Source organism: Cibotium barometz, chromosome 40 (genome assembly GCF_041138505.1).
Source record: "Cibotium barometz isolate CiBa-2024 chromosome 40, ASM4113850v1, whole genome shotgun sequence".
NCBI classification, from domain to species: Eukaryota; Viridiplantae; Streptophyta; class Polypodiopsida; order Cyatheales; family Cibotiaceae; genus Cibotium; species Cibotium barometz.
In genome coordinates, this window is record NC_141085.1 from 6,367,664 (window position 1) to 6,395,316 (window position 27,653).

The 27,653-nt window shown below is 43.9% G+C and overlaps 1 protein-coding gene across 1 annotated transcript in view; it reads right to left on the reverse strand.

The window, feature by feature from the left end:
- Window positions 1-1,546: 1,546 nt before the first annotated feature.
- Window positions 1,547-27,653, reverse strand: part of LOC147615140 (putative membrane protein At3g27390) — a 76,613-nt gene continuing 50,506 nt past the window's right edge. Inside the window, exons 9-10 of the mRNA XM_086779127.1 lie at window positions 4,390-4,633; window positions 1,547-2,199 (exon numbers count right to left, since the gene is read on the reverse strand). Of these exons, the coding sequence (XP_086635253.1) occupies window positions 1,908-2,199; window positions 4,390-4,633 (536 nt within the window). The 3' untranslated portion in view covers window positions 1,547-1,907. The remainder of the gene's footprint in view (window positions 2,200-4,389; window positions 4,634-27,653) is intronic.

Consider the following 27,653-nt stretch of genomic DNA (forward strand, 5'->3'; position numbering starts at 1 on the left):
CATGGATCCATGATGTACCCTATCTTTTTTTAATGTCTAAGCTTCCAAATCTTCTATGAGCCTAACCACCTATGCATTTGGAGTAGGTCCATCAAGTGAGGAGATGGACAAGGTAGAAGTCAATATAGCATCTATGGACACTACTAGAACTGCATGTGGGTGGTAACTATGGTACTTGGAGACGGCCCTTGTAGGCAGATAAACATGAGACATAGATTGATTTGACAAACAATAAAATTAGGGCATGACAAACAAGAAAGAAGGGTTCTGAAGAGGAATTAATCTAGGGTGTTCAGAAAGGTGACCATAAAAAGAGGGCATATGAAATGCTTACCAAAGCAAGCAAAGATGAGGTGCAGTAAATGAGAAGGTACGGATGAAATGCTGAATGGTAATTGGTGCATAATGACATAGGAGGAATGAGACACGGGGATGAAATGGATGGGATAAATATAGCACAGAAAATCGTATGGGTGCAAATGAGAGGCCCAAACGAAAATATGACTCAGCTTGTAATAAAAAGATGTGCACAAACAAATTTAATGTGCATATAACACGTGTGTAAAGGATCACAAGGCCCTACATATGGAGTACACATAGGAATCACCAAACAAAAATCAAAGCAATAAGAGGCCAAAAATTGGAGGGAGGGGGAACTGGTAGCTGGGTATAAAGTGAACTGAACTTGCCGAGCTAAAATAGTCAACATATTATATTGGCTCTTCATGCACACCCCACCAAAAGTCGAAGAAGAACAGGTTTAATACTACATGCAGAATGGCTATGTATTTTCCCTCATGCCTTTTATACACGAAGTACCATGTAAAGCAGATTTCCCTTGCTTGGGCGGGCTACTACTGACACGTGTCACCAAACCCACAACCTTGAGGAGTGACCATAAAAGGGTCATTCATCTGGTGATAGGGTGGCTTCGGAAAGGTAGAATTATACACCACCATATGAAAACGCAGTCAATTAGCTTAGGTCAAAAAGTAGCCACACGTGTTTCAATGTGGCAATCCATCACCACACGTCTCAATCCAAAAATGTGGTGGGGAGATAACAGGTCAGCATCCTTGAAAACAACCAATTACCAAAGCGAAACCTGTCACTGCACTCCGGCTTTTTAAATGACCCCTTCGCACTCACTCTGAAATCTACATTTAAGACATAATGCAAAAAACAACTTTTAGACTCGAATGCCTCCTCTTTTCACAAATATTACATTCACAGCCCCCAGTCTTAAACTTCACACCACCATTCCCCACAGCTCTGCAGTGTGTAGACTCGTTATTTCTTCATGGGGACGACACATTTAAGACATACCAATAACCAGCATTTAGGCTCGAATGCCTCTTAGGGTCGCCCGCTTTAACATAACATTCACAACCCTATATATTAAACTTCACACACAGAGACTCTATAGAAATCGCTCTCCAAGTGTCTATAAATGACTTTGTATAAATTCTTTTTGTTGTAAAACAATCTTAAGGTTTTAAATCGATTGCTTAAAGCACTAACTGTAAACTCAAAACTCCACCCTCTTGGCAAAACTATTTATCAAGAAAACATGTACACTTTACAAAGAGATACAAAAGTTTAAAAGAAATTTCTAAAATATAAACTACAGAAAATCTTTATTGAGACCACTCTCCCCTTCTTCCTCTTCCCACCTCTCCACCTGTCCTGCTCCCTCATTTTCAACTTCAACTATTACTTACCATGCAACACAATCAAGAAACTGTGCCCCTTGAATTTTCTTTTGATAGAAAGCTGCCCATGTGCACTTGGAGATTACTTACTGCTTTAATGGGTGGTGATTGCCACCTTTTCTTTAAAAACACCGTCTGATCAGTAACCTTATCGTGCAAAATTGAATGCTGATATACAAGCAACGGAACCATGACTTACACTCTGTCATCCCCATCTAATGAAGAATAACCTTTCCAGCTGCCTCCTGAATTCTTTCCTGGTGATATGACCTTCTGTGAGCTCACTTCAGAAAATCGTGCAGGCTGGGGTTTTACAAGACGGACACTTCCTTCTGATGACAAACTGGTGTCTGAAGGACTGCCTTTGCTTTTCCCCATTGGAGACAACGCATTTCCCTGAGCAAAGGCAATTAAGGTTTTGACAATGCCTTGGTAACGCCGTCTAAAAGTAGGAAGCCGTGAAACAGACGTTGCTATTCCCTGCACTCTGAAACCACCACAAAGGATTATATTTTTTTTGTGCACCCAATTAGAAGGACACAATTCCACAAACAAGAAATGAAGGTTGCATTCAATCGTGAAAGTGCATGGGGAAGACGAACGAAAGAAACTTTACAGTTATCTTATTTTTTAAAGGTTCTGGGAGACGAGCCTAATCAAAAGCACACAATCGTGCATGTAATAAATCCTATCCAGTAACTGGCCACTAACCAGAGTACCTGAAAATCGTCATCATCTTCCGGAGCTTGCATTTTCCTGTTAATTTTCAACTAACCGCAAAGAGTGACTGTTAATTGGCTCCACATATTACTGTGTTTTAGGTAGGTAGGCATTTGCTGTGTTGCAACTAGGATAATAATTCTCCTCCACAATCATATCCTCTCTCTCGAGACAAAATGAGAAAAATTTGGGATGAGAACTTAGGTCTCTCTAGCACTCAGCCTTCTGTCACTCGCTTGTTGCTTTTTTCTGGAACTGCTAACTTGTGCACAATGGTGCTGCTACTCTTCTAGAGGACAAATCCTATTAATGCACAATTCGAGTTGCCCAAAGGTCAACCCAAAGCTTGATGGTGCGACAGCCACCAACTACACGAATGATGATCACAGCTTTGGCTGCGGAGGTGAGAAGCAGAGCACGACAGTACACACCCAGCCGACTGACCTGCTTGTGCAGCCCCCCAGCAGCAGGCTGCCCTGAGTGAGCAGCCAGATCTGGGCTAATTTTGCAGTAAAAAAGAAGGCCCCCCTCTATTTCTGCTCTTCATTCTTCACATAGATTCCTGGTCAAGCAGCCAGATCTGGGATAATTTTGCACTAAAAAAGAAGGGGCCTTCCGATTTCCACTCTCCATCCTTAAGATAGAGTCCTGTGCAACCACTTGCAACAGCTAGGATGTATACTGTTGTGATTAAAACCTTGTCATCACTGATGTTGAAAGGTAGAAATTTGATGTAAAACAAATAAAAAATTAGGGCAGAATACATTAAAGGTCATTTAGTATAACTAGTGCCATGCATATACAGCAGTAACATAACTAGTGCTATCACCAGGCAATGGTAAACGTAGTTACAAGAAATGGGCAGAAACGGCTACTCGAGAGGGCTGGAACATGTTAGGGGGGCGAAACGTTTCAGTAACCCGACCATTTCAGACTTCCATTTCCCACTTCAGCAGGCGTTTCGGAGTTTTTTTCCACCCAGATCAACAAGAATCAACATGAATGTGTACGAAAATGCCTATTACATCAATAATATCCATTTTATTCCCCTTCTATCCTCATAAACCTTAAAATTCATGTCATAATGTGATCGCGTGTGTATAAACAGCCACAAACTTTCATCAGCGACCATGACCTTTCCCTCCCCTCCCCTCCCCTTCAGCCTTCCTTGCTGACGTGGCATTTCTGTGTTTCTGCCCTCTTGAAAATTTCCATATCCAGTTTTCCTCGACGATGATGGTAATAGATCTATACTACAGTCAAAGATACTAAAGGCACACGATGTAACAGGGAAATGGGTTTCATTTGATTAAATTTAAACATGTACTGAAAATTGCATAGACTTTTTCAGCTTAGTAAACCGTGAAGCTATTAATGATACTCAATAAGCTATCAAGGTAGCAACCATTGAGGGGCACTTAAGGAGAAAGTAAAAGGATACAAGGGCAATGAGGATAAACACTTCATTGCTGGCAGCACACATTAAGCTAATGATGATTCAAGTACAGGTCTTCGGCATTGAATTAGAACAAATTAGGCTGATTGAAACATCAATGGTAAGAAGCATTATACTCAAGCCAATGCATAACATTGAACCAAAATAATCATAATTCTCATAAAGTCTTACATACAAATCATCAGAAAATATAAAATGTAAATGACCAAGTACTCGTATGGACCTGTGTAGTCACCTTCCTAAAACCATGAAGGCCAACACTTTGTTACACAAGCTAAACATGGAGTGTGGCCTGAATTAAAAACGAGGCATTTTGCTAAGGTCAGCCTAATGAGCGCACACAAAATTGCCACACCAAAGACATTCAAAAAAACATTCAGAGATAATTCAAAAGGTATTGATTTACTACATGTGTAAAATTTACAGCATGAAAAGTAACATAAAAAGTAAACACCAAAAATTACCCCAGGACTGCTTTTTGTTGAGTGTTTAAAGGAATACCTTCTGCTCCACGCATGTAACTCCCCTTTCCTTACGTCATCCTCAGGTTGTGAACCTCCATTTTGCCACTCATTCATCCGACCTAGGTCACCACTTGTGAGTACCCACTTTAAAAGATAAAGCTCCTCACTTTCTTTCAGCTTTGCTGCTCGAATTTGTTCTTTCAAAATCAATAGTGGCTCAAAAAACCAATCAAACATACGATCTTGAGGGCGATTGTCCATCGTCACTTCAACACCATCAACTGTATGACAGAGAAATATCATAACTGCTCTATTTTACCCTTTTGATGCTTATCATGAATCAGAGTTCAAAGCAACCTTCAAAATAGCTCTCTCTCTCTCTCTCTCTCTCTCTCTCTCTCATGTATGACCACATTGTCATCATGTAGCATCACATGGATACTTTAGCTTTTGTAGCTAGTTTCATACAGTTCTTTTTTTTTTCCATGGTTTAGATTCGTCATGAATACATTGTACTACCTTTTTGGTGTCATAGACCCTTTGGGTCTGTTAAAGACCTCCAGGTTGATGTAGGAGCCTGGCTGAGAGGAGCAACATTGGTAAAAGCCAACGAGCTATGCAGAGCCCGACGCCCCGACATAGTGGCCGCCGCTCACGCTCACGTCACCTCAGGAGGATAACAACCATCATTTCCCACCCCCGTAGGACGTTCTCCCGCCCTGTCAGCTTCACTATATTGGGTACCATGTTGCAGCGCCCTATGCGAGATATTCTTGGCTGATGCGAGAGATTGAGGCTCTTTGTTTGTTCTTTTTACACATATTTTCTTTTCTTTTAGTTTTACTTTCAGAACCATGATAATGTATTCCATGGACATGAGGTAATATTTTGGTCTCATAGGTCATGAGGTTACATTTTGGTCTCACTTTCTCTCTCTCTCTCTCTCTCTCTCTCTCTCTCTCATAGACCCACTGGGTCTTTTGAAGACGTTTAATATAACCTTCTTTCTCCATCCGACCCCCAACCAAACCAACCGTGAAAACCCCCGTAAATCAGGACAGCCCAGACAGAGAAAATTGTAATCAAGGTTAGGAAAGACTTACAAGAAAGATGCAATTGTGCAGATCAAGAGAGATATCACAGTTGAAGTAGAGGAAAATCGACAAAGGAAATCATTGGCCCTTCAAATCTGCATGAGCGGTTTGCCTGAAGGATGGTACAAGATGGACAAGTACTTAATAACATGGGATAGTATAGCCAATGCCACACCAACAATCGAGTGGAACATGACAGCTGCTGCAAGGCTTGATCAAAGAAGCAATCATGCTTTGATCATTTACCTAACTAAAACTAACAAGAATGAAGTTCTTAAGCAGTCAAAGACACTAAAAGGCATAAAACTATGGATAGCAGAGGAGCTTATGCAATGCAAGTGAACCATAAAGTTTGCCTAAAGGATGGTACAAGGTGGACAAGCACTTAATAACATGGGATAGTATCACCAAGGCCACACCAACAATTGGTGGAACATGACAGCTGTGGCAAGGCTTGATCAAAGAAGCAATCATGCTTTTATCATTTACATAACTAAAGCTAACACGAATGAAGTTTTTAAGCAGTTAAAGACACTCAAGGGCATATAACTATGGATAGCAGAGGAGCTTAATGCAATGCAAGTGAACCATAAGGGTGTAGAGTTACAAGAAGTACAGGCATCTTGAAAAGAAGGCAAATGGGCAGTCATGATGGACGAGCCTTAATTGAAGATTCCCAAAAGCCAAAATCTATTAAGCCTCCACTTGTTGTAACTGATATTTCCCATAACAACACAACATCACAAGCAGACCTAAAGTGTTTCTCTGTTTTCTTTTCTCTTTCAGTAATGCAGAGTGGTTTAAAACTTTATTTTCTTCAGGATTGTAGTGGTCTCGTAGGTCATTTTTGCCTCCATTAAGTTCTCTCTCTCTCTCTCTCTCTCTCTCTCTCTCTCTCTCTCATCCACACACACACACACACACACTCACATAGACCCATTGGGTCTCATGGGGTCTTTAGGAGACGTTTAATAAAACTCTCTCTCTCTCTCTCTCTCTCTCTCTCTCTCTCTCTCTCTATTTTGAGAGAGAGAGAGAACCCCTAAAAGCAAAGGAGGTCTCTCCAATGTTGAAAAAGTAAAAAATAGTGGAAAAAAAAATCCCAATGAGACTGGTCTAACTGCGCTAGCGGATAGCAATCATGTAGAGATTGTTGCAAGCAATTGATGGAAATACTGATACTTGTCAATCGGGGTTGACTCAAAAATCATTCGATTGTGAGCAATCCACATTGTCCAGATAGCCCAAAATCGCGACCATTGGAAAAATAGAGCCATATGTATCCTCATATCTGTCAAATATCCAAAAATGCTAAGCGAAACGTGCACCTGGAAGTCTGGCATTCAAGGCTCAAGCATCTAAATGATGCAGGAAATCCTCTGCGTCAAGGCAACAAGCGCCACAAGTGATGAATGTTCTCATTCAAGGAAAAACATCGTGGACTTATTAATAAGTTGAAGCAATCTTTCTTTTTTCTAAAATGCTACCAACAGGAAATACTACAATGCATCACCAAAAGAAAACTTGCTTTTCCATAGCCTCTGCAAAGTTTTTTCCACCATATCACTGTCTTATTCATTTTCCATAGCGTATTTCCATGCTCTAAAAACCAAGGTGGTGGTAAAATCAATCAGTAGATCCTATCCTTGCTGTTGCGATATGTGAAGCAATCTTTCTTTTTTCTAAAATGCTACCAACAGGAAATACTACAATGCATCACCAAAAGAAAACTTGCTTTTCCATAGCCTCTGCGCAAAGTTTTTTTCCACCATATCACTGTCTTATTCATTTTCCATAGCGTATTTATGCTCTAAAAACCAAGGTGGTGGTAAAATCAATCGGTAGATCCTATCCTTGCTGTTGCGATACGTGAAAAAGAAAATTTTACAAAAATAAAAACCTCCAATCTATGGAATATCGAATCTTCCAGTCTATCCTAGCCAAGATCAAATACGACATTGTGGAAGGGCTGTAATTGTGTTTGGATTTTCTACCATGTAGGCCTGTAATGCATACCCAAACCCCATCTTCGTTGAGCCTACGTAAAAGATAAAGCCCATCCCTCGAGGGATATGACATCTTGTGTCATGGCCCTGTGAAAATGGAACAGCACAAGTGTGGGCATGGTGGTTTTGCTGAGTCAAAATATTGAATGATTCACATGGGGGGTGCCCGGACAGAGTTAATGATGTGTGGACATCCCTAGGTGTGAAGGGGGGAACTAGAACATTAGTATTTTAATGTTTTATTGAAGGTTGCCCCTAGGCCTTAGTGGCCCCTAGGGAACTTTAATATTTATTAAAGTTGGGGCCCTAGGATTATTATGGGGAGGGGGCAACTCCACTTTTGGAGTGCATGCCTCTCTCTCCTCTCTCTCTCTCTCTCTCTCTCTCTCTCTCTCTTCTTTTTGGGAAAAAGAAACGTGGAGCAAACGTGTTGTGGAGAAGCGTGGAAAAGCAAGGAGAGAGCAAGTCGGCTGCTGCAGATTTTTGGGCTGCTGTTTTTCTGTGCAAACCAGCCGTACAGCCCTGTACGGACAGGTTGCTGCAGGTACACGCTCTGGTACAGGCTGCGCACAGGAGCTGCTGCGGGTATATCTGCTGGTACAGGCTGCGCACAGGTGCAGAACTGCTGCTGCAGGCTCTATTGCACGTACAGCTGTACGGACAGCTGTAAGGACAGGACAGAAGCACTCTGACAGAAGCCGTAACAGCAGGTACAGTCACCTGTACGACTGCTAACAAGTGGCTGTACAGCAGGAGCAGGCGCATCATTACAGCTGCAGGCGACGTGCTTTCTGGTACAGATAGAGCCGTATAGTTGCAAGCGGCGCTCTCCTTGGTACAGTGCAGAATTTTCAGGTCTGTACAGTCAAGTACAGCACTGAGGTGGATGCAAAGAGGAAGGTACAGACAAGTACATTCACACGTGTGAAGCACGGTTGTTGAAACAAGTGCCTGCAAGTACAGATTGGTACCGTTACTTCCTCCGATGCAGATCCACGAGCTGATTTTGGTAAGCTCTGAGTTTGTTCATCTATCTCTCTTTCTATTGCTTTATGTCTGTTGCAGATTTGAACTATCTGGCCCCTTGTGAGAGGAGGGGTATGGCAGATTGAAAAGGGTGGAGACAGAGGTTGAACAGTGAATGTATGTATGAGCTGAGATGTTTAATCATGTGCTTGAGATATGCCAGATGTATGCTCATGGCTGCCCTGCTTAGTGGTCTTGGCTGATCAGAGGGAGGCACAATGTGTTGTTTTGAGACACAGATCTGTGTGCGTGAATCCTCTGTGCTAAGAGGTATTGTGGGCTGTCAGATTGGACATACAGGTGTAATTTCTTGGCTAATTTTGTTGTACTCAGCCTTTCATGCTTTTGAAATTGAATAAACAAATACCGCAAGGGGCGCCAAGCTTTGGGGCCAACAGGTGTCGCTTTGTTTTCAGATTTGGGCACTCTAGCTCCAATCTATTTTTGTTTTCATATCTAGACTACAAGTGGAAGGGTGACTGCTAGTCCACCGCACTTTGGTTTCTACCAGAGGCCGGTTTCAAGGTTCCGTTGCCGGGACCAATCATCAACTTTCTGAAGGGGGTGAGCTCGTGGTTGCCTCGAAGAAAGCCATCGCTGAAAAATTCAGCAAACATGTCGGATACAGAGGATGAGTATTTCTATCATGAAGAAGAAGAGCAAGAGACCTCTCCTAAGAGAGATGTATCTGAGGATACTCATGCAGGAGAACAGGCTGCGGATGATGAGCATTATGAGGATGTAACACAGTCAGTGATGCTCGGTTTAAAGATCGTTTGGCTGGTGTTATGGATACATTTATGCAGCTCACACAGAGTGAGAGATTTGCTGAATTTATAAGATCCCGTACAGAGCCCGAGAAGAAGAAGAAGAAGGTTCGTTCTAAGAATCTTCCTCAGGGTCATAGTGGTGCTATCCCACAAGATCTTTTGGCCAGTTTCCGAAAATGCAGCATGCTTATCGAGCAAACTCACAGAGTTCCTTCTTTGGACAGCCATCAATTCCTCAGCAGAATATGCATCCAGGTTATTTTGGTGGTGGCTCGGTGTTCCAATCTATGACTGGGGGTTATCCTCAGGGAGGCATGGGTATGCATGGGCCTTTTGAATCTAATTTTCAGCCTGGTATGCAGGGGAATATGTATGGTGGTCTGCAGTCCGGTATGCAAGGAAATATGTTTGGAGGCATGCAACCTGGAATGCAAGGCAATATGTATGGTGGCATGCAGCCAGGTATGCATAATGGAATGTTTGGAAACATGGCTGGAATGTATGGTATGCCAGGTGTGGGAATGGGTAATGTTGACCCAATGATGGGCATGAATGTTGGGGGCAGCAATCTTGCAAAGCCACTTCCATATGATAATCTAACGCCTATGGGAAAGGCGAAGGATTACAAGGAAGGGGGAGCTGCAATGAAGTTTGATACATTCAGTGGGACCAAAGATAAATTGAAAGCACTTACCTTTTTACAGCAGTTTGATGCTGCTTTTTCTGGTGGGAATTACACAAAGTCCTCTAAGGTGAGGAAAGCTGCCACTTTTCTCAAGGGCAATGCTTTGCAGTGGTGGTCTACTCTTCTTTTGCAGGGCATAGCACCCACTACTTGGGTACAATTTAAACAGTTCTTCTCTTCCGTATGGCTCACATCTACATTTGAGGTGGATGTTATGACCGCATGGCACAAGCTGGATGCTTCAAAGTGTGAGAATTTGGAGGATTATAACAAGAAGTTTTGGGAAGCTTTACTCCCAGTTAAAAGCAGTGGAGACTTTCTTTTATTGGCCAACCTTGAGAAGAGATGTTGATGCCTTTGTGAGGCAATGCATCGTATGTCAGAAGGTAAAGTTTGACCGTTAAAAGACACCAGGGTTATTACAGCCTTTACCTATTCCAGATAGACCTTGGGAGAGCATTGCCATGGATTTTATATTTGATCTTCCACGGACACAAACGGGCAATGATGGCATTTGGACTATCATATGCAGGTTCAGTAAGCAGGCTCATTTCATTCCCGTGCGTAAGACGATCAAAGTGGATCATATGGTGAAGTTGTTTATGGCGAACATCTTCAAGTATCATGGCTTGCCTACGTCTATCATTAGTGACCGTGATCCACGGATGACGAGTTTGTTCTGGAGAGGGTTGTTTGACAACATGGGTACAACTCTCAAGTTTTCATCGTCATTTCATCCACAAACAGATGGTCAGTCAGAAGAGGCTAACTCTACAGTGTTGGATCTTCTTAAGTGTTATGTGTCTGAGCACAAGCAACAATGGGAAAAGTATCTTCCTTTGGTGGAGTTTGCATATAACAACACTGTACATACCTCGACAGGCAAGGCGCCTTTTGAGATTGTGGAAGGAGGGAAGAAGGTACCACCCATTTTGCATACAAAGGATAAGATCTTTGAGGCTGATCAGTAAGTGGAGAGTATGGATGAAGCTTATCGGAGAGTTAAGTTGGCACTCCTGAAAACTCAGCAAAAGCAAAAGAAAGCCGCAGACTGTCATAGGCGTGATTTAGAGTTTGCATTGGGTGATTGGGTTCTTTTGCGCTTTGAAAAGGCTAGACTCAAGAAGATGAAGGGTAAAGAGCGCTTATTCCCTAAGTTGAGCATGCGTTATTATGGGCCTTTTCAGGTATTGGAAAAGATTGGTGAGGTAGCCTATCGCTTGAAGCTACCAGATCACTGGAGGATTCACAATGCTTTTCACGTGAGTCTCCTTAGACGTTTCCGTGGGGATGTGCCTGAGGATGTATCAGATGAGGCTCAGCCGGAAGTTGAGGAACTTGATGAGGCTCTGATTCCAGAGCAGATACTGGCAAATAAGGAAAGAAAGGTACGAGGTAAAGTTTCCCGTCGCTATCTTGTGAAGTTCAAGAACTATTCACCGATTGTTGCAAAGTGGATGGAGGAAGGTGACTTAACAGATTCACCTCAGCTTTATCTCGATGCCTTTGAGTTAGAGCCGACTCTTGTTGTGGCTCATTCAGGTTCAGCAGAGCATGGGTCTGGAGCATTACCTGATGCTCAAGAGGGGGGTAGCACCTCCACTCCCTTGATACAGACAGGCTCAGATGACATCTAGAGGTCGCTTGGTGCAGTTTTTATCTCACCCGAAGGTACTGATGGCTGACAGTACATCTATTTATGGGACTTCTATGATATATGTGTACTAGTCACATGGGCTTTTGTGGATATGTATGGTTCACAGGGGTATACAACTTGGACTATTACTACGCCATTTCTTTGCAGTGAATCTTGATACATGTGCATGGCTTAGAGAGATTGGGACCCTGATCTTGCCATATTGTATATTTCATTTTGGATATTTTGCTGTATCACCAGAATGCAATCGAGGACGCTTGCCATTTTTCAAGAGGGGGGTATGTCATGGCCCTGTGAAAATGGAACAGCACAAGTGTGGGCATGGTGGTTGCTGAGTCAAAATATTGAATGATTCACATGGGGGGTGCCTAGACAGAGTTAATGATGTGTGGACATCCCTAGGTGTGAAGGGGGGAACTAGAACATTAGTATTTTAATGTTTTATTGAAGGTTGCCCCTAGGCCTTAGTGGCCCCTAGGGAACTTTAATATTTATTAAAGTTGGGGCCCTAGGATTATTATGGGGAGGGGGCAACTCCACTTTTGGAGTGCATGCCTCTCTCTCCTCTCTCTCTCTCTCTCTCTTCTTTTTGGGAAAAAGAAACGTGGAGCAAACGTGTTGTGGAGAAGCGTGGAAAAGCAAGGAGAGAGCAAGTCGGCTGCTGCAGATTTTTGGGCTGCTGTTTTTCTGTGCGAACCAGCCGTACAGCCCTGTACGGACAGGCTGCTGTAGGTACACGCTCTGGTACAGGCTGCGCACAGGAGCTGCTGCGGGTATATCTGCTGGTACAGACTGCGCACAGGTGCAGAACTGCTGCTCTGCAGGCTCTGTTGCAGGTACAGCTGTACGGACAGGACAGAAGCACTCTGACAGAAGTCGTAACAGCAGGTACAGTCACCTGTACGACTGCTGACAGGTGGCTATACAGCAGGCACAGTCGGGTACAGCAGGAGTAGGCGCATCATTACAGCTGCAGGCGGCGTGCTTTCTCGTACAGATAGAGCCGTACAATTGCAGGCGACGCTCTCCTTGGTACAGTGCAGAATTTTCAGATCTGTACAGTCAAGTACAGCACTAAGGTGGATGCAAAGAGGAAGGTACAGACAAGTACATTCACACGTGTGAAGCAGGGTTGTTGAAACAAGTGCCTGCAAGTACAGATTGGTACCATTACTTCCTCCGATGCAGATCCACGAGCTGATTTTGGTAAGCTCTGAGTTTGTTCATCTATCTCTCTTTCTATTGCTTTATGTCTGTTGGCAGATTTGAACTATCTGGCCCCTTGTGAGAGGAGGGGTATGGCAAATTGAAAAGGGTGGAGACAGAGGTTGAACAGTGAATGTATGTATGAGCTGAGATGTTTAATCATGTGCTTGAGATATGCCTGATGTATGCTCATGGCTGCCCTGCTTAGTGGTCTTGGCTGATCAGAGGGAGGCACAGTGTGTTGTTTTGAGACACAGATCTGTGTGCGTGAATCCTCTGTGCTAAGAGGTATTGTGGGCTGTCAGATTGGACATACAGGTGTAATTTCTTGGCTGATTTTGTTGTACTCAACCTTTCATGCTTTTGAAATTGAATAAACAAATACCGCAAGGGGCGCCAAGCTTTGGGGCCAACAGGTGCCGCTTTGTTTTCAGATTTGGGTACTCTAGCTCCAATCTATTTTTGTTTTCATATCTAGACTACAAGTGGAAGGGTGACTGCTAGTCCACCGCACTTTGGTTTCTACCAGAGGCCGGTTTCATCTTGCACAATGCAAATGCCTAAAGTAAGTAGGTCTAGGTCTATCCTGGCCAAGATCCAATATGACATTGTGGAAGGGTTGTAATTGTGTTTGGATTTTCTACCATGTAGGCCTGTAATGCATACCCAAACCCCATCTTCGTTGAGCCTGTGGAAAAGATAAAGCCCATCCCTGAAGGGATATGACAGCTTGCACAGTGCAGATGCCTAAAGTAAGCAGGTCTAGGAGCTGTAATCGCCAATGGAGTAGCAAAATCACGACTCCAATGTATGTTTTCTTGCTTGAATCAATTTCTTGTCTGAGCAAGTCTTCCAAACAAAGGAATATATTGCAATACTACTTTCCAATCAGCAATCAGCTGGCTTGTGTATGGGCAGCCAATAATCTTACCTTGGATCTGTCCAAATAGTATATCCTAGTAGTGTAGCTTCCATTTACCAAAGGAGCAAGATTGATAGGTTGTCGAAATTGCAGTAATCATGAGAGTCCAAGGAGGCTGTTGAGCCAAAAAAGTTTGTAGTAGGGTTTCTTTGCAAGCTAACATATGATATTGAATACCAAGAACATTGAGACCACCATACAGCTTGGGTGAGCAGACTCTTTCAAATCTTAGAAGGCACAGTGCTTCCGATGATGTTTTGTTCGCCATAAAACCTCCACGGTCTTTGACATAAAGCTAGAAATCTATTGTTTTGACCATATTAAAAGCGACAAGAAGAATTGAATGAAAGCCATAAGAACGGACCGCACAATTCTGAGTCACACATGAAGAGACCAAGTGGAAAATAGCCAGTAATCGAATTTGGCTTGCAATCTCTCCACGACTCGATCACTAGTAGTTCGATGAGACATATTCCAGCTAGGGGATATCCTAGGTGTTGAACGATATCAGTGGACTGAATAATCTGTCCCGGCCATAAAATGCTATGCCAATCCATCTCCTTCAATGGCACTAATAAGCTGTTTTTTAAACACCAGTTTGACAAGCCCCTCTTGCCAAGAGGATGGCATAATTCCTTGCATCCAAGAATGATTGATCGTAACCAATAGGAGCTTCTCGTATATTTCTCAAAATTGGAGAAAGAATTCAACAGTCAAACCGTCCCAACCTGGAGATTTCCATCGGCCTAAAGATTTACCAAGCTCTGAAGCTGAAAACGAAAGTTCAAGGTCTCTTGCTTCCTTTGCATCCAGAATTGACACCACCTCAGAGAGGAGCTCAAGACGAGCACTAGAAACACTAGCTGAACAGAGCACGTGAAGCAAAAGAATGCTGAAAATAAACAATGCATTCTTGTTCTAATTGCATAAGATTTTGCATCCATTTACCAATTTGCATTTGAACTCGTGAAATGCAATGCTTTTGCCATATTGAATGTAAGATTTTGAAGAAAGATTTGGAGGAAGAACCCTTGTCCAACAAGGGTTTTTGTCGTGATCGAATTTGCCATTTTTGCAGCTTTCCTTGATCCATTTTATCCAATTCATGCCATGCATAATTGTGACATGCGTCGCGGAAGTGTGTTCTTGATTAACGCTAAGCAAACAAGATTAATGCTAATCCTATTTCTAGCAAAGACAGAAGAGAAGAAGAGATAGACCTAATCTACTGTACAATGCCAAAACATGCTATATATACAACAATGATCTTGCTGATTCACAGCTTTGTGCAAATGATCTTACTGATTTACAACTTCATGATGCATACCAAAGATCCTTGTAGCCCTCTACTTGTAATCAGACAAGAGAAGCTCATGCTGATCCACCACTGTGTCCTTGTTGCCTTGCACACTTTGACGAATGGCTCCTCTTGACCTTTGAATGATGATTCTAATGAATGCCTAGTAGACTTATTCATAGAGAAAAGATATAAATTCATAATTGAGTCAGTTTACCTTTTTAGCCCACAAAACTTTGCCCAAAAAGTCAATCTTGTGTTCATAATGTGTCCAACTTGTGCCCCAACCATTGGGCTGTGTCCTGGGCACTTTTGGGCATTGTTTGAGCTACCAAGACTGCTCGAATCGAGCCATATTCTGTCTCTTATCTTGCCCATATATCTGTTGATGGAGATAAGCATGTCCATAAGCATCGGGATTAACAGATGTACATGACATCCCCTCCTGCTAAGTTTAGAGCACTAGGATAATCCATACACCTTTAGAGTTCTTGAGTGTCGTATGAAGGGGTTGTAGATACCAATGTGACATGCATCGCGGAAGGGTGTTCTTGATTAATGCTAAGCAAAGAAGATTAATGCTAATCCTATGTTTAGCAAAGACACAAAAAAGAAGAAGAGATAGACCTAAGGTATTGTATATTGCCAAAACATGCTATATATACAGTCATGTAAGGCATCCAATTGTCTCTGAAGCCCTTCGGTTGAGTCTGAGAAGAGGATGATGTCATCTGCATAAAGTAGTATGGGGATCAATATGCCTGCCCCAGTGTGGGACCAACCTCGCCTAATCTGTCAATAAAGCTCGAGATCTCATCAATGTAGAGGCCGAAAAGAGTGGGTGATAGAGGGCAGCCCTCTTTCACCCCAATAGTGCTCAAAATCTCCTGTGATGTACCTCCTGGGCTCTCACTCGTCCGGTGACGGACTCATAGAGAGCAATGATGCTCCAAACGACTCCGATCTCCTGTAGACGGTGTAGGAGGTAGACTCAAGGTACAATATCAAAAGCTTTGCGGAAATCCACAAAGCAACAGTAAATCCTCTGATGTCCTGCTCTACCTCCTCGATGATGGCACCAAAGGGTGAAGATGTGCTCAAGGGTAGAGTAGCTCCTTCGAAAGCCAGCCTGTCCTGAGGCTCTACATCCCTAGCTCTCTGCAAACGAACTGAGCTCCGCCTCTAGCACTGATCCATAGAGTTTGGCCAATGTGTGGCCAATCATGATCGTCCTGTAATTATTAGGATCAAGTGGATCTCCGGCTTTGAGGATGGGGGTGATGGTGTTGGTGGACCAAGAGGGTCGAAATCCTTCACAAAGGGCTGTTGGCAGTGAGTCCCTCATGATCCTGAGCTCGCCCATTGCGTAGTCTACGAATGGCCTTGAGAACCATGTCTTTTGTGAAGAAGGTGGAGGTGGTGAGATGGGGATCTGGTGGTGGGGGTAGGGGTGGCTGATGGGGGATATGAGGGAGCGTGCATAGGAGTGCTATGTGTCCGGGCAGGTGATAGGTGTGGGAGGGCGGTGTTCTTGGAGTTTCCTCCAAGCCTCTTTGCAGTTCGGCCGTCAGGAAAGTCAGTATAACTCATCCTCTTTCCGAGCATAGAACTCCCGTTTCTTGCGTTGGGTGAGCCGTTGAGAAATCCGTTGGACTTGGCACTTCATGATTTGCCTAATCCGTACCTCATGCTTAAGACGGAAGCATGTGGCCCGGCATTCGTCATCATACCAACAGTTCTGGGGCATGGAACCACAAGGTGGCTTCGCGGTAGACCGCCGTGTGCAGATGAAAGAAGTGGTGGCAGATGTGTGGAGTATGGTGGTGAGCTGTGCTATGAGGGTGGATAGGGGGACATATGTCCATATGTTTGCTGCACAAATTCACAGGGTCATGACATAAATTCACAGGGTAGTGACACTGAGGCTGGCCACCTGGCTGGGCTAGCTACAAAGGCTGGTCGGCTCATTGGCCAAGCCCCCATGGGCTAGCCAACAGGCTGCCAAGCATGCATCTACGCAAATGCCAGGTATGTGGTTGCAAACCAAACACTCAGAACACCTGACATCATTCCAAAGGGAGACTCACAGTTCGTACTGGCACTCCATGTGCAGGAAAATGCACACATGACCAAGACCATGTATGAGACTTGTACTCTTGACCTTGAAACCCTTGCTGACTCGTCCTGGATAGGGCCTCAGATGGGACCAGTTTCCACTCCAAGTCCTGCACCTATTGTACAAATATGTCCACGTGGCATCCAAGTGCCGGATGCACGTAACAATTACTAAAGCCAGACTAGAAGGAGGATAGCTAAAGGCCCCTTTTCACAAGTCTAGAGGGAGTACCGATGTATAAATTATCCATCTTCATTTCATTAGTACATCCGGGCTAGATTCCCTATCTACTCTTAGTCAGAGTGAGCATATAAATAACTCTCAACATTTCCATGTACTTAAGCCTTGGCTTGCCTTACATCACCAAAAGATTGATCTTCATCTAGGTATGAAGAGGGGATCATGTATGCTAGGTATAATGATTTCCTCTCCTAAAATGTATAATGGAATATAGAAAAGCAGACATAATCCTACGTACAGCCAATCATTCTCCCATGGATGTCATGGATACATCCCAATCTACCACACTGCCCATTTTATGCAAAGACGGCCGGCCACCCACGCTATCCAAAAACTCAAAAAGGTAAGGCAAGGGCAAACGACAAGCCAAAAGCAATTTTCAGCCAAAGGCTGATTTGGGACAGCCTTCACAAAAGCCCAAAAATGATGTAGGCAAGCCAAAGAAAAAGGTCAAGTGTCACTATTGTAAAAAGCTGGGTCACTATTTAAATGAGTGCAGAAAGCGGGTTGCAAAGGGGACAATAAAAGGGAAAGTGGCATGGCTGTAGATTCTTCTTCATCACCCGCAGTGAAAGATGATGTGTCAATAAATTTTGTGCATATAGTTCATACCATACGTTTCATATTGCCATACGTTAGAGAGAATGATAGGTATGATAAAGTATGGTTCACCTCTTGGTGGAGTTTCATACAATTTGGGGCTATATTTCCATGTGGGAGTTAGGACTTAAAATTGACACTTGAAGGCTGAAACTTGAAGCTTGAAAATTGAAGGCTGAAAACTTGAATGTAGTAGAAGTTTGCCTACATACGCTAAAACGACGTATGAAACTGGTCTAACATTCTTTGCTTTTTTTTTAAATTAAAAATTTGAAGCCTTTTACTGAAAGTAACTCGTGGCTGGTCTGCCTAAGAAAGTCTGATGGTGTGGCCGAAGGGTATGCCTAGAAAAAGAGCATTGATTATGATGAGACTTTCGCACCTACTTCTCATATGGCCACATTTAGATGTGTTGTTGCATTGGCTGCCCATCATGGATGGAAAGTGCATCACTTGGACATAAAATCAGCTTTTCTCAATGGGGATTTGCAAGAAGAAGTTTATGTAAATCAGCCCATTGGTTTTGAAATGCATGGTCATGAAAGCAAAGTATGGAAGCACTTTATGGTCTCAAACAACCTCCCCGAGGTTGGTATGAGAAGATACATACTCTTTTGATTAGCCAAGGTTTTCGCAATAGTCCAACAGAGAGCACCCTCTATGTGAAAGAGGATCATGGCACTTTGATTATGCTCATTCTTCATGTGGATGACATGTTGCTAACCGAGAATGATAGGGAGAAAATTTCAGCCTTCAAAGCTGAATTGCAAACCTCATCTGAGGTGACAGATTTGGGATTGTTGCATTATTATTCGGGCATACAATTTGTGCCGACAAATGTGTGCCGTAATCAAAGTACATTCAAAAACTATTGCACAAATTTGGGTTTCAAGATTGTAAGCCCATCTCTACTCCGATAGGGCTAGGGCTCAAATTGAGCATGTATGATGTTGGAGAGCCTTTTGATATGAGCCGAGCAGTGGGCTGTCTTGTATACTTATGCAACACACACCCGGATATTCAGTTTGAGGTTTCCTAGTGTAGCGAATTTATGCACAACCCACCTACAAAGCATTGGCAAGTAATGAAGCGGATCTTCCGCTATATTCAGGGCACCCTAGATCGTGCTTTGGTATATCCGAGGGGGGACAACTTGCAGTTATATGCTTACAGTGATTCAGACTGGGCTGGTGACTATGATACACACAATCCACCAGTGGGAATTGTTTCTTTTTGGGGCATTCATGCATATCATGGTCGAGCAGAAAGCAACCCACTGTTCCCACATCTACTTGTGAGGCTGAGTACAGGGCAATCTTTGCAGCCACAGTAGATTGTGTACGGCTAAGGAGATTGATGGCTAATCTTCGTGAGTGTTAACAGACACCCACTACCATACTCACAGACAGTTAGAGTGCTATAGCCATGGAACAAAACCCAATGTTTCATGCACGTATTAAGCACACTAAGATTCATTATCATTACATCAAAGAGAGGACACATGCAAGGGACGTCCAATTTTCTTACTGCTCTACACAGGACAATATTGTAGATCTATGAAATCCAATAGTCATATGGGCCATCTGGTTGCAATGACCGCCCGACTACGAAATCCAATGCAGTCATCATGGCTATCTGGTCGCAATGACCGCCCGACTACGAAGTCCAATACATCTGGCATCATTGCTATCCAATGGGTCATCTGGCATCGTTGCCTCCCATTTACAAAGCTTGCTCCTTTGCTATCGGGCATCGTTGCCACCCAAACTAGAGCATGTCCAAATAACCATTATAAGCAGACTAATGATCAATTCGAGTCCAATATATATACAGTGAAGAGGACTAGAGGTATCATCCCTCCCTCTTGAATCTGTCTTGATCGCAAGACGTCCATATCTATACTTCAAATACATCTGGACCAACCACTTCCTCAATGCTCTCATAAGCTCGAGGTATATCTAGATAGTACTAGAAGTACTTCTCTGGGATCCATTTGGCATCCAATAGCAAATAATTCTCGAATTCCAAGAGGAACTTTCTGACCATGGTCTTTTCCCTTTTTCTCACAAAATGAAACTCAATTTGTTCTGACTCTTCCACCCTTGGTGGATCCTTCAAAACGAGTTTCTGTGGGGGTATAACTTGTACATGGTTTCAATAAACTGTCATGGAAAACATTATATATCCTCCAATGATCTGAAAGGTCCAACCGATGACATACATGGTTGATCTTCTTGGTATCTTGAAAAGACCTCCATATACCATCATTTCCATTTCTTGACTTTAGTAATCCAAAGGTAAATCCATAGCAATACTCTTTCAATGGGTGCAATAATCCTGCTAGCTTTTATCGATCAAAACTTGACCATCTGACAAAACCAAACATTCTCGAACATATAACTCAATGTCGTTTCTCATACTAGGTCAATAAAAAGTAGCTCTCCAAAGCTTGAAGTGTAATCAAGGTGTCTCTATGCCCCATGTAGGGAGGAGCATGGCACTCTTCCATTACTTAGGCCTCAATTTCTTGTGTCACATATAACTTGGGTTTGCATCATAAGAAAACCCTACTTGATGACATAAAAAGTCACCAAATCTCTAATATGCAATCTGTTCCATAACATCTTTGAAATCCTCTTTGGTAGCATAAGGATCCTTCATCAAAGTGAAATCCATATGGTAACCCATAGAAACCGCATGGCTCAAGGGTCTCCGAGATAATGCATCTGCTTCCTTGTTGTCTTTGACATTCATCGGCCACAACATGACCTGCTTGGTTAAAGACTGCTCCAATGCAATCTCATCATATTCAACCACAAAAAGGTCTACACCGGTCCTTTGCTAGCATAAAGTCTCAATGCTTCAAAAGGGTTTTGTTTCAGCTTTGGTCCACAAAGATTCCATGGCTTTATTTGTCGAAATATGCAATCGGCTTTGGTCCACAAAGATTCCAGGGCTTTATTTGTCGAAATATGCAATGGGCTAAACACTCATCGAACTTCCAAGCATGATGTCAATCTGATGATCTTTAGATCTCTCTGGCTTCTTTGCCTTCCTTTTCCTTACTTGTCCTCCTGAGGAAGCTGCATGTGAGAGAGTAGGCCTAGGAGTAGCTTCCTTGTCTCCTCCATAAGAAATAGAGCAGGTAGCTCTAGATCCTTTTGCAATGGTGACTCGAAGATAGGCTTTAGTAGCTTCAACTCCTTCGGCTTCAGTAGCTCAATCCTTGATGAAATCTACAAACATTTGAGCCCGTCTTTGGTCATGTTCTCTCTCGGTTCTCCAAGAAAGAAATTCTATCTCTAAGAGGTCGTCTGAGCTGAAAGTCATGGTAGTCTTCTGATGACCATGGTTCCCATCTCGAAGTCCTGGATCGGCCTCTTAGTTATTTCCTTCATGAGGCCCTTAGTCTCCCTCTGCTCTCAACATGGCTTTGTCACCCCCATAAAGTTTCTTCAAGAGAAATCTTGCTCTGATATCACTGTAAGCCCAACGGGGCGTGCCGTGACAAACTCAACCACATAAAGATATAGAAAGAGAGGGGGGAGAGAGAAGGGAATAGGGATATTGCACACTACACCACATTGAGCGGGAAACAAGCCCCGTCCCCTCTCAAGAATTTATTCAAGAACAATCCACGGGCACGCTAGCCAGGATCAACACAATCAATGAATACAAAACAAACAGATATGCCGATGTAGGATATCCAAGTCGATGTCGATGTTGATGTCAAAGCACGAGATCTCTGATGCCGTGCACCCCACGGGGATGACCCACAGGTATCTCTCACCGGGCTAGTACCAAATCCAATATCCAATATCCAAATCCAATGAATCCAAGTCCAAATCAAATCCAAAACCAAGTCTAGATCAAGTTCAAGTCCAGATCCATTCCAAGCTATATGTCTAAGTTACATGTCCATGTCCAAGTTCATATCCAAGTTCAGATAGTCCAAGTTCCCATGGAGTAATCTCCACAACTCCTACAACCTTGTCGATTGAAGAAAACCATGGAAAAGCTCTTTCTGGCAAGAAAACTAATATAAAACCTGTTTTAATGGTTTTTGGGTGACAAAAACCTCCAAAAAGCAATTTTTAGGGTTTTTGGAGCAGTTTTAGAATTTCTGAAATTTCTGTCCATACACGCGTCCATATCACCCATACATATCGCCCATACAAGTCTAGGACTGACTGTACATCTGAAAAGCAAGTTGCAGAAGATGTTGATTGCGAAGAAGAATCTCTCCATGATCATAATGATGCCCATACACACTCCAGGATCTCCTTCATGATACTACAAGAGAGGTTCAAGCCTTTTTATACTTGAAAAAGGCTCTGCTTTTGGCCAAAAGCTTGTGCATGCTTTTGCATTGCCTTTAAATGCTTTGCTTTTTCCTTTTTGCCTTTGCTTTTGCTCTTTTTACTTTTATTAATAAAATATTACTCAAATTTTGATGCTTTGCTTTTTTCTCTTTAAGGCCTTAGAGCTGTTTTTTAAGAAAGCACCTTTTAGCGTTTTGGTCTGGCTCAGTCTCCTCTTTCCAATGGTGCCCTTGGCTCAAGGGGAAGGGGTGTCCTCATGCTAGAATGTTTCCAAGCAGGTTTATGATTCCTTAGAGGCATGGAGGAGACATGAGGAAGCAAAGAGAGGATTTCACCCCGAACACCCACACGATGAAAAGGATACTAATGATGTATCCAAGAGAGCCAAGACTAGTGGGGATGACATGGGCAACCAATTTGATTTTCCTAGTCAAAGTATATTTGGTAATTGGCTGTAGCTCAGCTCCACCTGCCCATAGGACTGCCCACCAGAGGCTCCCTACAAAGAGCAAACATGGTACGCACCCCTCCTTGGAAGAAAGCAATTAAAGCTGTTACGACCCTGTGTTTTTCTCTGGACAATAAGCAGGTGGGCACACGCATGGGATGGACAGTGTGAACGGCATCAACTTGGAATCAAGAAAAGAAACCCATGTGTGTGGCTAGCCCAAGTGTGAAGGGGACAAAAGGATTTAAAGAAAGGGACAAAAGGATTTTGAGTTTAAAAGGTTTTATAACCTTTGATGACTTTTTTAAAAAAATATTATATTTGGAAGCATGCGTTTTTGCTATTTGCTTTTTGGCTTTTTGGAGAAAGCGAACTGAATCGCATCATCCAAGTTTATAAAGTGAAGGGTGGCGGATTCCGACATATGATGTCGTGTGGCGTGTAGAGTGTGACGCTTCTCTCCTTGGGTGGCAGGCCGCCAGAGAGCATAGGCGACTCCCAGGGTTGTGACAAGAAGCTTTGTATGTGGGCTGGCTGCAAGAATCGCATCCATGCGCAACATGCACACGTGGGCTGAGCTGGTGGCGTACAGGTTGGCAAGACAAGAAACACAAGCGGGCTAGGCTGCAAGGAGCATCGAGCTGGAACGCAGGGTGGCGCAAGGCTGCATAGTAGACGGATGTTTGGGCTGCTCCTCTTCCCCCTTACTCGCGCTGTCGCTTGTGTGTGGGCATTCGCACTCCCGTGTGGCGTTTCTGTTGGGCTACTGTTGTGAGCGCCTCCGTGCTGTTTTTTTGGCTCCAAGTTCTCTCTCCCATGTGTGTGGGCACACGCTCGCATGTGTGTGAGTACCGATGGGCGCTCATGCGCGCACGTGGGTTGTTGGAGGAGGCACTGTTGATCTCGGCTACTGTTGTGGCAGCTTTGTGTGGGTTGTACGGCCGCGCAGGATTGCTATTGATGCTCTTGCTGATGTTGTACGACAGTGCTGCTGTTTCAAACCATGGGGGACTATGGAATAGCACAGGGTATCGCTATGGAAAACAACCCTGGTTCTAGCACCGTGCTTGGATGGTGTATCTGTGGATTTCTCATGGAAAAAGGACATTGGTTTTTTTTAAAGAGGAAACAGGACTTTGGTTTCGAGGAAACAGGCCTATGTTTTATGGGATACAAGTCTTTGGTTTCAAGTAGAAACAGGTCTTTGGTTTCATGTGGAGAACATGTCTTTGGATTCATGCGAACAGGTTGTAGTCTTCTTGAGGTTACATGCAAGCTGAGACTGTAGGGAAGGACATATGGTTTGCTACAACCCTACTGTTGTTTGGGAAAGGTTTGAGGGATCCATGGTAGAGATGGATAAGACCTTTTCAAGCAGGGAGGTGTTGTACAGGTGTGCCTTCTCCATGGTATGCTGTGCTATAATAACGACAGTTCTCTTTTGGAAGTCCTAGGTGAAGCCATAAGGGATCCTATTGATGGAGGATTCTTCAAGTTGTACTTTGTACTCAAATTTCATCAAGTAAAGAAATACCGCAACGAGCGCCACTGCGTTTTGGGGCCAATCAGTGTCCGTGTACTGTTTGCAGGAGCACTCTAGCTCCCCCTGATTGTTTTCCTTTTCAGCTCCTCAAAGGTGTTGAAGTGTTTTGTGTGCGAGTGTTTGCTTCACCGCACGTCAAATTTTTGAAGGCCGGTTTCAAAAGCAATCAGCCGCATAGAGCATGAGTGGGAGGGACCTAGTTATGAATCCTTGCGTACCAAAGAGCTGACAAGGGAGACACTGCATGTGAAGCAAGAGGTGGAGCCTTTGAAGGCCACATGCATGAAGTATGGACAGATGTGCGGAAGAGGAATGTTTAAAACATTCTTGTGTCTTCATGCACGGCACCATTAGTTGCATCTATACCTGCACATAGTTGTCACAAGAGAGTTCATTTGGAGGCACCTGCCCAAGGCAATAATGGAGATTGGTCTAGATAACATTGTGCAGGTTGTCACAAACAATGGGTCTAATTGTGTATCTATGGGTAGGATGCTCATGGATGGGCTAATAAATTTGGCTCTTCTCAAGCCATCAAAGACATGTTCATTGTAGTTGAGAGGTTGGTCAGAGCACGCCATGGGTGCTTGCATACTGTTGTCTCTGGAGAGTGGCGAGTTTGGGAGGATCATAACCAGCCCAAAGCAGTGGCATTTACACGGTCAGTGGATGAATGATGCATGGTGGGCAGAGGCTGACAATCTAGTGAAGGCAATTCAACCTTTGTACAAAGTGCTATGCATCACTGACATGGAGGGTAGCACTCTTGGACTCTTAGATGAGTTCATGGACAGGATCAGTGAAGCACTTTACCATTGCACTGGCTTGTCAGATGAGAGGTAAACAGGAGGGTCTATGGATGTGCTTTTGTTGTAGGAACACAAATTGGATAGATCTCAGTGTGGCAAAACTGGTAAGATGCTTTTTGGCCACACCTTTTGGTCCTCGGCAGTTGGGACTAGAGGTGGTGTTTGTATTTCAGTGGCAGCATCTATTATACCTCATGTTATTGGGCACGGTGTTATCATCCTTGCTAGAGCGCAGTGGATCTTGATCATGCATGAGGGTCAGAAATTGGGAATCTTGAGTATCTACGCACCTAATGTGAGAGGTGAAAGGGTGGCCTTTTGGGACACCATTACAAATGTCATTTCCCAGGTTGATCATTGGATAGTGGGAGGAGATTTTAATATGGTTGAGCAACCTTCTGACAAGAAGGGTGGACGCGAAGGGGGTTTACACCCTTTGGAGCGAGCCTCATGGGAGAGGTTCACGCTTTCCTTTTTTGGCAGGGATTGCTAGACTGAGGATGACTTCCAGAGAAGGCCAAATTCCTTATCTTTCTCTTGGCATAACCACAGGAGCAGGGATGAGAGCATCTTTGCACGTCTGGACAGGTTTTATGTGGATGATTGGTCCTTGGACAGAGGAGGCACCATTGCTGTTATGCCTGGCACCACCATTGATGGTCTTTCTCCTGCCTTCTTTATTCTTTTTTGGGATCATATTGGAGATGCTATCACTGTTGCCCTTCAGGAAATGTGGGTGTCGGGTATGATGCCTCCATACCTCACGGAGGGGTTGATTCACCTTATTCCCAAGAGTGGAGACAAGACTGACATCAAGCAATGGAGGCCCATCACCCTCCTTGGATCTGCATATAAAATCTTAGCTAAATCCTTTAGTATAAGGTTGCAGCCGATTCTCCAAAGGACTGTCCATGATACCCAGAATGGGTTCCTCCAAGGAAGGAGTATATTTGATAACATCTTTTCTTTCTCGGAAGCTGTCGAGTGGGCAAAGGCTCTTGCCATTCTTTTGCTTGATTTTGAAAAAGCTTATGACAGAGTGGATTGGGATTTTTTGGAGGGCACTATGGCACACATGGGGTTTTCCCAAAACTGGATCAGAGGTGTGTCTTGCCTATACAGGGAGGCTCATAGCACTGTTTTAGCCTGTGGGGGGACGGGGTGAGCATTTTCAGATTTCCCATTCAGTGAGGCAGGGCTGTCCCCTCGCCCCTTTACTGTACCTCATTGTAGCTGAGGCTATGAGCAGGTTTCTTCGGGCTGCCCCTGGTGTTGTGGGTCTCAGGCTGCCTTTATGTACGGAGGAAGAGTTTTTGGACTCTGAGTTAGCAAATGATACGGCGTTGTTCCTTGAGGCTTCAAATGCTTGATTATGTGCTTTCCGGACAGCCTTGGAGGCCTTTTGTTTGGCAGCAGGAGCTACTATCAATTGGCATAAGTCAGTTGGTTTTTGGATCAGTGATTCTCCTCTTGCAGATTGGGGTACAGATGTTAGTTTTACTTGGATTGAGAGAGGATGCTCTGCTAGATACCTTGGTTGTCAGGTGGGCATTGACATCTCCCCTGCACAACAGTTTGCTCCTGTGCTCTTAAGCATTAAAAGCAAACTCCATCACTGGTGTAGGAGGAAGCTCGACTTGGCCTCTAGAGCTTTGGTGGTTAACCAAGTTTTGCTAGCCACGACTTGGTTTATCGCTTCGTGCTGGATTTTTCATAAGGGCTGCATTGGACAGCTTCGTCGCCTTATTCGGAACTTTCTTTGGTCAGGGCTTGATGGAAATGCACACACCAGGGCTAGAGTTGCTTAGGAAACCATTATCAAGCCCAAGCAGGAAGGGGGATTGAATATCATTGACCCTGAGGTGCAATGTAAGGCTTTGCTGTGTAAGCTGGTTGTTAGGGACTTTCTTCCAGGCTCTGAGCCGTGGAAGGACTTTCTCATGCAGCAGATCATGAAGTGTGTCCCTATTCGCGGAGGTGACTGGACTCTCAACTCACGCTTTATATTTTCGGATGCAGTTTACCGCTCCCCTTCATCCCCCCTGGTTAGGTCCCTCCTACGGGCCTGGGACTGCATGAGGAGTTTTTTGGTACACATTCCCCCACGTTCAGCAGAGGAAGTTAACCGGCAGCCCATTCTGTGGAATGATTTGATCTTAGATGTGCATGGTAGGCCTCTTGGGGCAGCTATGCATATTCTTTGGGCTGGCTGGGAGACGCTTTGCCCCACAGTGTTGGCTTGGAAGAGGTTTCAGAGCCTCACCGAGGTACAGAGATTGGATCTCACGCGGCATTTGAGAGGCTCTAGCCGGAGGATTGCACAGATTGACGCAGCCATTCCCAACCACTGGATTAATGGATCTTTCATGGAAGACCGTCATCATTCTTGGTTTGGGGTTTTTTCTAGGATAGGTGTTCCTCTTCAGGTTATGGGTCTCTCCTTGTCTAGGGAGGATGATGTACCGGTCTTCTTTTCTGTACAGGATGGATGGCAGTTGGAGAGATGTGACGTGCAGGACCTTATTGAGGGCCCCCAGATTCATCTAGTCAGAGTTGTTGG